The sequence below is a fragment of the Charadrius vociferus genome, unplaced genomic scaffold (genome assembly GCF_000708025.1).
Source record: "Charadrius vociferus isolate BGI_N301 unplaced genomic scaffold, ASM70802v2 scaffold933, whole genome shotgun sequence".
Taxonomy (NCBI): domain Eukaryota; kingdom Metazoa; phylum Chordata; class Aves; order Charadriiformes; family Charadriidae; genus Charadrius; species Charadrius vociferus.
The window spans coordinates 301,875-312,053 of NW_009647586.1; the positions used below are offsets into that span (position 1 = coordinate 301,875).

General features: G+C 55.6%; 1 protein-coding gene across 1 annotated transcript; it reads left to right on the top strand.

Moving 5' to 3' along the window:
• The first annotated feature begins 2,376 nt into the window (after positions 1-2,376).
• Positions 2,377-9,703, top strand: LOC104282848 (zona pellucida sperm-binding protein 3-like). Its single transcript, XM_009880977.1, has 12 exons — positions 2,377-2,433; positions 3,708-3,818; positions 3,891-3,945; positions 6,379-6,791; positions 7,553-7,671; positions 7,745-7,848; positions 8,061-8,238; positions 8,336-8,456; positions 8,849-8,940; positions 9,123-9,265; positions 9,414-9,503; positions 9,663-9,703. Exons 1-12 carry the CDS (start codon positions 2,377-2,379, stop codon positions 9,701-9,703), a joined length of 1,524 nt encoding a protein of 507 aa, XP_009879279.1.
• Positions 9,704-10,179: the final 476 nt, after the last annotated feature.

Genomic DNA, 10,179 nt, shown 5'->3' on the forward strand with positions numbered 1-10,179 from the left:
GCCGCCGGCAGCCGGGGACCAAGCACAGCCCAGGGAGTTTGCCGAATGCAGAGCCAGGCTGCAGGGACTGGTGGAGCGCGTCATGGGGCAACCAGGTGAGGAGGCACTTGGCCAGGCAAGCTGGGGAGGGGGGCACCAAAAGCAGAGGTGAAGGTTATAATCCCTGGTTAGACCATGTTTACCATGGGTTTCAAGTCTCCTTCCATGTGGTGACTTGATGGACCTGTGCCTCCAGCTGTTGCTCATGTGATGGGCACACTCCCACCACCCCCAGGGACGGGATGCAGTTGTTGCATCCATCACTTCCAAAGCAACGCTTGTCTCTTGCTTTTGAGGAGTACGATGATTCCCCAAACGCAGTTGTACTGGGAAGGAACATGGTGGGTCGCTTGGGATGGAGCCATGCCGTGGGTTGAAGGGTGAGGGAGGTGAGTGGCACCTGGAGACGAGGCGAATGGAACGTGGTCTCGCAGAGGCTGATGTTTGCAAGGAGGAAGCGGGTTGAAGGGTTGCATCAACTCCACGTCCTCTTTGAAAAATGTTTGTGCTGGTGGGATGTGCAGGTCCTGCAGGGGTCATAACCATCCTCCAGGCCTTAGTGTCCTGCCACCCGCTGACCACTTCTGCTCCTCAGATCTGCAGCCAGTTTGTCTTTCCTCAACCTTTGTCCACAACCATCTGGGGCAATTCCCCTTTTGGATTGTTGATTACTGCCCTGGGCTGGCGCACACAACCGGGAAGGCAAAATGTTCCTCAGGAGCACTCCCCAACAGGGATGGCAAAAGGTCCACCATGCTGGTGGTTTGGGAGTGGTGAAGGCCTTGGTATCTGTGGTGTGTGCAGGGATGGTGTGCTGGAGGATCTAGGTTTGGTCAGAAGGTGGTAGCATCCTTCCAGAAAATGGGGGGAAAAAAAAGCAATGGGAGGAATAGACTGCGGGGTCTTCTGCTCCATCCCCACTGCTGCTGTCGTCAGACCTGGGCTATGACCAGTGTCCTCCTTGGCCCTCTGTGGGCTTCCACCACTGAGCTCCCCAAGGCAAGGCCATGGGCTATGGACAGCCCATAGAAGAACCCAGGGGTGATGTCCCTGGATGGAGCTTGGGGTGTCCTGGATGGAACTTGGTGTTTCCTGGGGATAAGCCCACTCCACTCTTTGTGTCTCCGTGGCATGGTAGGTATCATCCCTCTGTCTCCCCTCTCCACCCCACTGAGGCAGGCTGGGAGGACCCTCTGATCCCTGATTCTCCTCTCCTGCCGCCTTCAGCCTTCCTCCCCATGACAGGTACCTCTGCTCCCCAGCGTGACTCCCCATCTGAAGACGATTCCACCCCGATCCTCGGCCTCGAGCCTCCCGGGGAGCATTGCCAACCACATGGAGGTCACCACACGGGGCTGTCTGCCCACCACCAGCCCTGTGCCCCCGTGTCGGACCCCTCCGGCAGCAGAGGACGTGTGTGTCCAGACCAGGGAAGGGATATGTCCTCCACCCAACCCAGACCTCCAGCCCTTGTGATGCAGAGGGATGAAGAAGCAGAGAAGGACTTGGGGTCAGCCCATGGGGACGCTGTGCCTCTGTGGAGGAGCATCCAGGACTCTCTGGCCTCCCTGCAGGAAGATTTTGGTGGCTGGGCCAGGTCCAACATGCAGCAAGCGGATGAGCTCCGGAAGATCGGTGATCACCTCCTGCAAGCTCAGCGCAGGGCAAACAGGCACCTGATGTCCGTGACCCGGGAGATCCAGGCTATGTCCCGCTCCCTGGCCAGCCTCACCTCTGCTGTGGGACCCTTGCTGCAGCCCGTGGTCAACCCACAGGGCCCAAACACGGCGGACATGGACTGGCCATCTCTGCCCTCCGACATGCTGGAGTTATTCCCTCTCAGCACCCTGCGGGAGCGTGAACCGCTGGTCCCAGCAGTTGGCGTGGCCCCTTCTCCCAGGACATCCTCTCCATCCACCCGTCCTGCCAGCCCAGTGCTCTTGGAGCCCCCCAGCCCGGCCTTCGAGGGGGAAAGCCCCAAATCAAGTCACCCCACCAGGGGCAAGCGTGGTGGCAAGCCCAGCACCAGACTTCGGAAGCGGATGAAGAAGTGAGGGTCTGCAAACCAGAACGTTTGCCATGGACTGCAGCTGCTTGGAAAACCCTTTCGAGGTCCCTCTGGAGACCAGGTTCTCCATCTCACCTTGCTATGCCAATAAATCCTCCTGGGATGAACGGTGCATTGGTCTTTTGCTGGGTTTGGGAAGGCAACATCTCCCCCAGAGATGAGGTCTCACCGCTTTATGGCAAGAACTTGCTTGGGAACACCCTGATCCTACTAATGACCTTTTTTCTTTCCTTCCCAACACGTGTGACCTCCTGGCTTGTGGGTCTGGGATGGGTGGGAGGGTGGCGAACCTGTATAGGAGACCTGGTTGGTGCGAGGATGAGCGGGTGAGTTGGTGGGTGGCCGGGCAGAGCGGGCACCTCTCCAGCCCAGCGTGCAAGCTCACTGCTGGATTTTGGCCTCAGTAGCACCTCCAAGAGGTGACCCTCCAAGGAGGTGGCCCCAGAGCCACCCGCGCCTTCTGCAGAGTCTTCTCTTGCTGTTCTCAGACGTCCCCAGCGTTGCTCGCCCTCCTCTCAGCTCACTGTGTTTTTCTGCTTTCAGAAGCCTCCCCAGCTCCAGCCGTGGAAAACTCCCACCGGGTGAGACTTGGCTTTGCTTTGCTCTGGGACTTTTTGCCTCCTGGGGTTACCTGGTAGGAATTTCGGGGCTACCACCAGCCCTTGCAAGGTCGCCCGAGCTCTGGCATTGGGTTGCTGCTTTCCAAGTTCTCTTTTGAAAGAGGAGAGGAGATCAGCCAAGCAGGTTTGGGACAGGGCTGCAGAGCCAGGGCAGACTTTGTCCCTTGAAGGCACCTTTCTGGCGAAGGTGCAAACACCTCAGGGTGAGACATGCCACTGCACGCGCTGTCACGAGCTCTCGTAGGCACGGTGGCTTGCAAGTCACTTCTTGCCTGCACCCTGCCCTGCCCACATCCAGGGCTGGCAGCGGTGAGATGCTGCGATTGGTTGTGATGGATTTGAGACCCCCAAAACACATGTCCCACAAGAAGGGCAGAGCCCCACTCCAGCAGAATTGGCTTTCAACGATGTTGAAGGCAAGTTCTCTTCTGGTTTCCAGTCTCGTAGCGCATGAAGGACTTGTCTAGCATCAGACCTGCCTGGGACAAAGCAGCCATCACAGGACCAGGGCTGAGGGACCCCCAGGGTGCTCCTCTGCAGAGCATGTCCCCAGCCTGGGGTCAGAAGGGCTTAGTCCTGCCTGCAAGCCCTGCAGAACCTGGGAACCCCAGGGCTGAAACAAGATGGAAGATGACTTATTCCCCAAGCTCGGGAAGAGGAGGTTCCCATGTTCTCCTTTGCAGCCGTTAAGCAAAGCAGAAAGTTTTCCTGACCGTTGTCATGCAGAGAGGGCAACCTTGACCAAGACCAAGTTGGAGTGGCCACAGCCCAGGAGAGCCAGGGGCTTCATGCCAGAAATGACGACGTGGTGCTGGGTGACCCCAGAGCAGCAGACACCACCTGGGCAAGCGGAGCGCTTGCTTTGGGCAGGGACAAACCCGTGTGGGTCAAGCTCGTTCAGCTGTGCTCTGGTGGCGAAGGACATCTCCATCCCTGACCACGCAGGGCTGCTCTCACTGGGCTCCTCTTTGCACACTTAGGTCTCCACCTCCACCCCTGCAAAGAGGAAGAAGGTCCAAAGTGCAAATGTCCCGACATCACCGGTGAAGGTGATGAAGGTTGAAGACAACAACAAGGGGTGGAACCAGCTGGTGTTGCAGCAGCAAAGCTGCTCGGACCAGCCTGGGACTGGCTGTTCCATGTCCCTCATCCCTCTCCCCTAGGAGGACAGCCTGCTGAAAGATGTGCCAGATGGCAACGGTGGGCTGCACAACTCAGGTAAGCGGTGTCCAAAGTGGTAGAGCCATGGGTAGACTTTGTGGGGTATAAGCATCGAGGCAGGGCGGTTTGCAGCATCTCCGTAGACCTCCCAGGAGGACAGTTATGTCCCAGTGCGTTGTCTTGTTCAAGGACAAGATGTTTGGTGGAGATTGATGGAGAACCAGACTTTGTTCCTTCAACTGATTGCATACTCTTAGGCCACGTGATGCTGCATTTTGGTCCTCTCACCCCTGTAGGTGGCTTGAGGGGGAAATCAGTCCTTTTTCAGGGTGGACCCTGAAGACAAGTGGATGGGGTGGAACTGGATGAGCTTTAAGGTCCCTTCCAACATAAACCATTCTGTCATTCTGTGGGGGTTTTTTTGGGGGGTCAATGGGATCCGAAGCTAGCTGGAGAAACAGCAGGAGGGGAAACTGGTTTGGAAGGACCAAGGACCATTGCTGGGAAGGAGGTTGAGCAAAGCTGCTCTGTGTGGGACTCTTGGCTGTGGGAAGCACTGAAAATCCTCCTTTGGTCGGCAGGATCCAACCCCTCTAGCTTGGGATATGAACCTCCTAAGTGGGCACACACGGGTATGGTTTTCCTACCTCTCCTCCTACTTTCCAAGCTCAAAACCAGCCCGGGAATTCCTTGATCAAGGGGGGGCACCTCATTGCTCTTTGGCTCCTGCGCCGGCCAATAAATAAATAAAAATAATAAATCATTTTCCTCATTTGTTGTGCGTTGCAAATGATTTCCTTTTGCTCCCCGTTCCCCCAATACCCACCTGCTCAAGAAGGCAGACGTGCGGGGTGGTGGGTGCTGCGGTGATGGGTCCTTATGCAGCATGATGGCCCCTTGAGCCCACGATGCAGCTGAGATGAGCACGATGAGCACGGGACAGCCCCCGTACGTGAGACGTGTGGCTATGCCCGAGATAGGTGTTGGCTTGAAGACAAACAAGAGAGCACCAAGAGGTCCTGTTTGCTCAGGAAGGTGCTGAGAAATCCTATCAGCTTGCTCCCCATGGGAACAACCTGAGTCGTTTCCCTTCAGGTGGCGCAGAGCTGTCCTGCCCGCTGGCAGCCATCCGTCGTGGATCACGCCAAAACTGCCTGATTCGGCCACCACCGTCACCCGAAACTCCTCGTGGGCATCTCACCTCGTCCTCGCCTGCGTAGTGCGAGCAAAGCAATGAGGGTGCCAACGTTCCCCCAGAGGCAGGGGCAAAGCAAACGTCCATGTCTTGTCCCTAAAACCCCACACGAGGACTCCTCTCCAAAGCCGTGCTCCTCCTCGCCGTCGCTTCGATACACAAACTGCTTTTCCTCCTGATTTGTAGCCTCTCACCAGGCACGAGGAAGCTTGCAGGGGGACTCAGCTGGGTCAACCTGCCCCGGTCCCTTCCCTCTGGGGACCACGGAGGGGACAACCTGCTGCTGAATCAGCCCGGGAAGAGATGGGCTGCCCAGGCACTGTGGGGACCGTTTTGCCCCAGGTCTAATAATTCTAAGAATTAGAATACTTATTCTTTCTAATACTTAACAGCTCCTATATTATTCCTGATAAGGATTATTCTATTCATTATTTTACTACCACTAATTTCGACCCCAGTCCTACCGAGGAAGCCGGTGGCTCCAGGGGACAAATCTGTTCATGACCCAGTTAAACAGCCACGTGTGCGCAAGCATTTCCCTCCCTTTTCCTAAGATCCCGGGAAACACGAGGAAACACTGGTGGCCACGCTGGTGGGAACACCACCGTGTGGAGTCTGGTCCTGCAGGACCTGGGATGCGGTTCAGGGCAACCGAAGGGGATCTCCTCCACCATCCTCTGCTTTTCCTTTTATTCTTCCACGTGATTCGAGTTTAAATTTCCCCTTCTTCCTCCAAAAATATCCACCTTTGCTCAGCAGTGAGGAGACAGCCATGAGTCACTCACACCCTGGAAGTCCCCACTTGACCTTGAGATGAGTGGCTCCACGAGGATCATCCCCACCTTGAAGGAGGTGAACAGGGACGAGTGTGGGTACCTGAAGAGTGGGTTTGCCTTGGGAAAATGTCACCCTCCCCCCCCCCAACACCATGCTCCAGGGACCCTGCTGCAGAAGGGCCCCATGATCTGGAGGTTTGGAGGTGGGACACATCTCTGTGGATCTTATAGAGCTTTTTTTTGGTTGTTATCAAAAAAAAAAAAAAAAAAAGGTGGTGGTGGTGGAATGCAGTTGACTGCACAGCAAACTCAACATCTCTCCTGTGGGCAAGGGACCCAATCCAGCAGCTCATTAGCACATTAGAGCCCACCAGGATGTGTTCCCCAGGGAACTGGGTGCTCTCAGCTGTTGCCAGTTGCCCTTATGGGAGGTGTGCTGAGGGATGGGAGCAGCCGTGGGAGACCTGGGCTATAAAAGGTCCCTGGGAAGGAATTGTTCTTTGTGCTGGACCCTGGTAGGCAAGATGAAGCCTGGAAGCAGCCTGGGGTTTGCTCTTTTCTGCTGGGTTTTTGGGGAGGTGGTTGCTTCCAACCACTGGGGCTTTCTTAGAGGAGAAGCAGAGCTATGGAGGTACGGAGGGGCTCCTTCCTCCGGCCAGCCCCGTACCTTCTCCCAGCCCTCTCCCTGGGCGTGGGTGGATGTCTCCCAGCTCCAGGCTGCTGCCCCACTGCACCCCGTGACCGTGCAATGCCAGGAGGCGCAGGTGGTGGTCACGGTGCACAGGGACCTCTTTGGCACGGGGCGCCTGGCCAAGGCTGCAGAGTTGACCCTGGGCCCGGCCGCCTGTCCGCCCGCGGTCTGGGGTGCTGCTGAGACCACGGTGACCTTCATAGCTGGACTGCATGAGTGTGGCAGCACCCTCCAGGGAGATGCTCCAAAGCCCTTCCTGGAGGCTGGACATCTCAGTCTGCTCTTCAAGGGTGCAGAAGCTGTGCTGTCTTGTCTGGGGCTGTGTGAGCGGGGAAGGGCATGCAAGAGGCACAGAAATTTGGGTAGGTTTTTTTTTCCTGATGAATACAGAGCTGTCTCAATCTCCCAGGGCTATTTAGGCTGTTGCTGCCCCCTCCAGGGTGGAGCCCAGATGACCTGGTGCTGAGAGCCACTGCAGTAAGCCAGCAGTGGAGCTCCAGGAGGTATCTGGGTGCTCCTTCCAGCACGAAGCTACTTTATAGAAAACTTAAATTTGAAGTGGTCTCTTTCCCCTGGGAGAGGCTTGGGGCCACCAGGGTGAGCAGGTACCCCCATACTGCACCCAGCAGATTACCTTCATGAAGTCCTCCCTGAGCAAAAGTCATCCCCCGCTCTCCTGGGGGACAGACCTTCCTTTCTGTTGTTTTGGGGCATGGAAACCAGGGTGGGGGAAAAAGAATAGTTAAGAGTTGGCTTGAGCACCTCTGCATCCAGCTCTGCTGCTGAGCAGAGGATGTCCTGGGACAGGCTGGAGCAGCTTCTCAGCCTGGAGCATCTCTGCAGCAGGATGAGTGCCACTTACCTGCTTCCACCACAGATGTCACTGGCGGCTGACCAGAAGAAACATTTTGGCACTGAGTCTCCAGGCTTAAATGTGTTGCTCTTTGCGTGTGGCCAATGAATGGGGCTCTTAATGACTAGTGTGTCTCGTCTTTTCCCCAGGTGACCCCTGATGCTCTAGTGTACAGCACAAGCTTAAATTACAACCCAGTTCTTGCTGGCAACCCTGTCATTGTCCGTACCAGTCCTGCCGTGGTTCCTATCCAGTGCCACTACCCAAGGTGAGACAACGTGCGTACGGAGCAAGCCCTTCTGCTGCCATGGAGCCTTTAACCACGAGCATCTCTTCCCCAGGAGGGACAATGTGAGCAGCAACGGAGTCAAGCCCACGTGGGTGCCTTTCCATTCCACCCTCTCCTCTGAGGAGAAGCTGCCCTTCTCCCTGCGCCTCATGAATGGTAGGTTTTGGGTGAGGGACTTCTCTGGTGCAGGGCACCCTGGGCTGGTCCCTGAGGTGGCCATGCTTCCACTAGATGGCACAGCTGGCGCTGGTATCACCTCAGTGCTCCTGGGGTTTGGTGGGTACCCAGGGCCTTGAGCCTGTTGGGGTTTCCTTGGGTGGAAGCGGTGAACTTCCCATTCACGAGTGCCCGGTGACCTCTCCTTCCAGACAACTGGAGCGCTGAGAGAGTCTCCACCATATTTCAACTGGGAGAGGTCCTCCACTTCCAAGCTGGTGTCAACACAGAGAACCACGCACCGCTGAGGCTCTTTGTGGACAACTGCGTGGCCACCCCAACCCCGGAGAGGAGCTCCTCTCCCCAGTATGCTTTCATTGACTTCAGTGGGTAAGAGTTGGCCGTGACCTTATTTAGAGATGCCTCTCTTCAGGGTATGGCCATCTCTGACAGCGGGATCCTGTTGGCCTTTGCTTTTGTGCGCTAGGTGCCTGGTGGATGGGCAACTGGATGATGCCACCTCGACTTTTATATCCCCAAGACCCAGGCAAGACGTGCTTCAGTTTGCAGTAGATGCATTCAAGTTTGCAGGAGACTCCAGCAATCTGGTAAATCCTCCCCTAAAGCAAGTGAACTCCCGTGTCTAGACGGGGCTTCAGCCGCATCCATTAAGGCTCAGGCTTCGTTAATGTGGTTTCTGTCTAGAATTACATTCCCAAGGCAACTGCTTCCCAGCAATGTATGACTGACGTCACCCTGTATTAATGCTTCTGGATCATGGCCCTCTGAGCCAAGGATCTGCCTTGGAGACCAGGTCTGATGCTGGTCAAGATAAGCCCTTCGAATGGGCTTTAATGTTGAACCCTTAAGTGGCTTGAGGGAAGCAGGGAGGGGTTGAGCTGCCCTGGGGAGATGCTGGTCCCACTGGAGACTAACTTCATGATTCTTGGGAAAGCTGTAAAGACAAATGACAGCCTTTTGCTCTGCCTGGCCTCCACAGATCTACATCACCTGCCACCTGAAGGTCTCCCCGGCTGACCAAGCTCCCGATCCCTTGAACAAGGCTTGTTCCTTCAACAAAGTCAGCAACCTGTGAGTAGCTGGAACAGCACCTTGCTCAAAGGTGAAGAGCTTGGGCTTCTTGTCTGGTGTGTCACCATCCAGGAAGGTGGGGTTGGCCACCTGGCTGGGAGGGTGGGTTCTCTCCTAGGAGACCCCAAAGCATGTGAGGGATTCCTACCATAGGGTGGGTTGCTCACCAGGCTCTCTTCTAGCTGGACTCCTGTGGAAGGCACCCGGGACATCTGCTCCTGCTGTGAGATGAGGAACTGTGACTTGGCCAGGCACTCCAGGAGGCTCCACTCTCCTTCCCGATGGCAAGGAGGACGTGTCCGGAGAGAACTGCCCTCCCAGCTTGGTAGGTCTCAGCGTGCCTCTTGGGCTTTGTCACCCTCGTGGCAACTAGCTCTGAGCTGGGTGGCTGGAGCTGCCTGTTGGCTCCTCAGTGCTTGGGACAGCTAGATGTTCAAACAAGCTTGTGAGTGCCCAAAGGTCCTCCTTTTCAGATCCCTGGGTGAGAGAAGCTGATGTTGTTGTTGGACCTCTCTTCATCCACAGCTGGCAGGATCACCCAGTTAGGAGGACGCCTTTGGGAGGTAGGGCAAACCCAGGGAAGGGGGATGGTTTGTGTGGCAGGTCCCGGCTCTGGCCGTAACCACCTCCGTACTTCTCCTTCCTAGATACACATCGCTTGTGGATGGTATGGGGGTTGGCCGTAGTTGCTGGTTTGGTCCTCCTGATCCTTGCTGTTCTAGGAACTCTGACTGTCTGCCGGAAACCCAGCAACCCCATTTAAGTCACTGGTTTCTACGCTTGTAGACTGTCCAATTGGAGAAAAAAAAAAAAATAAAAAAAAATTGGCAGACTGTAAGAGGCTTGGCGGGAGGAATGGAGCCTGAACTGATAAAATCTTTGTGCTAACACCAATGGTGTTGTTTTGCCTCTCTAAACCAGAATCCCAGTATCTTGTCAAGCCCTGTCCTCGGCAGAGCTTTGTCCAGCCTTATACCCTTAGGAACTTCTCCCAGCGCACCTTGCTCAGAACTGATGCAAAAAAAGAAAAAAATATAATAAATCACCACCCAGATGCTTTGTTTTCTTGTTTATAGAAGCATAGAGTTGCTTATACTCATGATGCTCAAATCCTTTTGCCTTTCTGTGGAGCTATTTGGGTCAGCTCCACGCTGGTATCTCCTTACTCAATGGGCCAAGGGGAGCTAAGGGTTTCATAAAAGCTTGGGAGACCGCTTTCCTCCTGCCTTGGAGTTCTTT

What these genes read in the sequence shown, in the direction of transcription:
- LOC104282848 (XM_009880977.1), top strand. Translation starts at nt 2,377, where the DNA reads ATGGGTGGGAGGGTGGCGAACCTGTATAGGAGACCTGGTTGGTGCGAG. An exon ending in GCTTTCATTGACTTCAGTGG is followed by an intron (nt 8,239 to 8,335) that starts GTAAGAGTTGGC and finishes TTTGTGCGCTAG; the next exon opens with GTGCCTGGTGGATGGGCAAC. An exon ending in CAGGAGACTCCAGCAATCTG is followed by an intron (nt 8,457 to 8,848) that starts GTAAATCCTCCC and finishes TGGCCTCCACAG; the next exon opens with ATCTACATCACCTGCCACCT.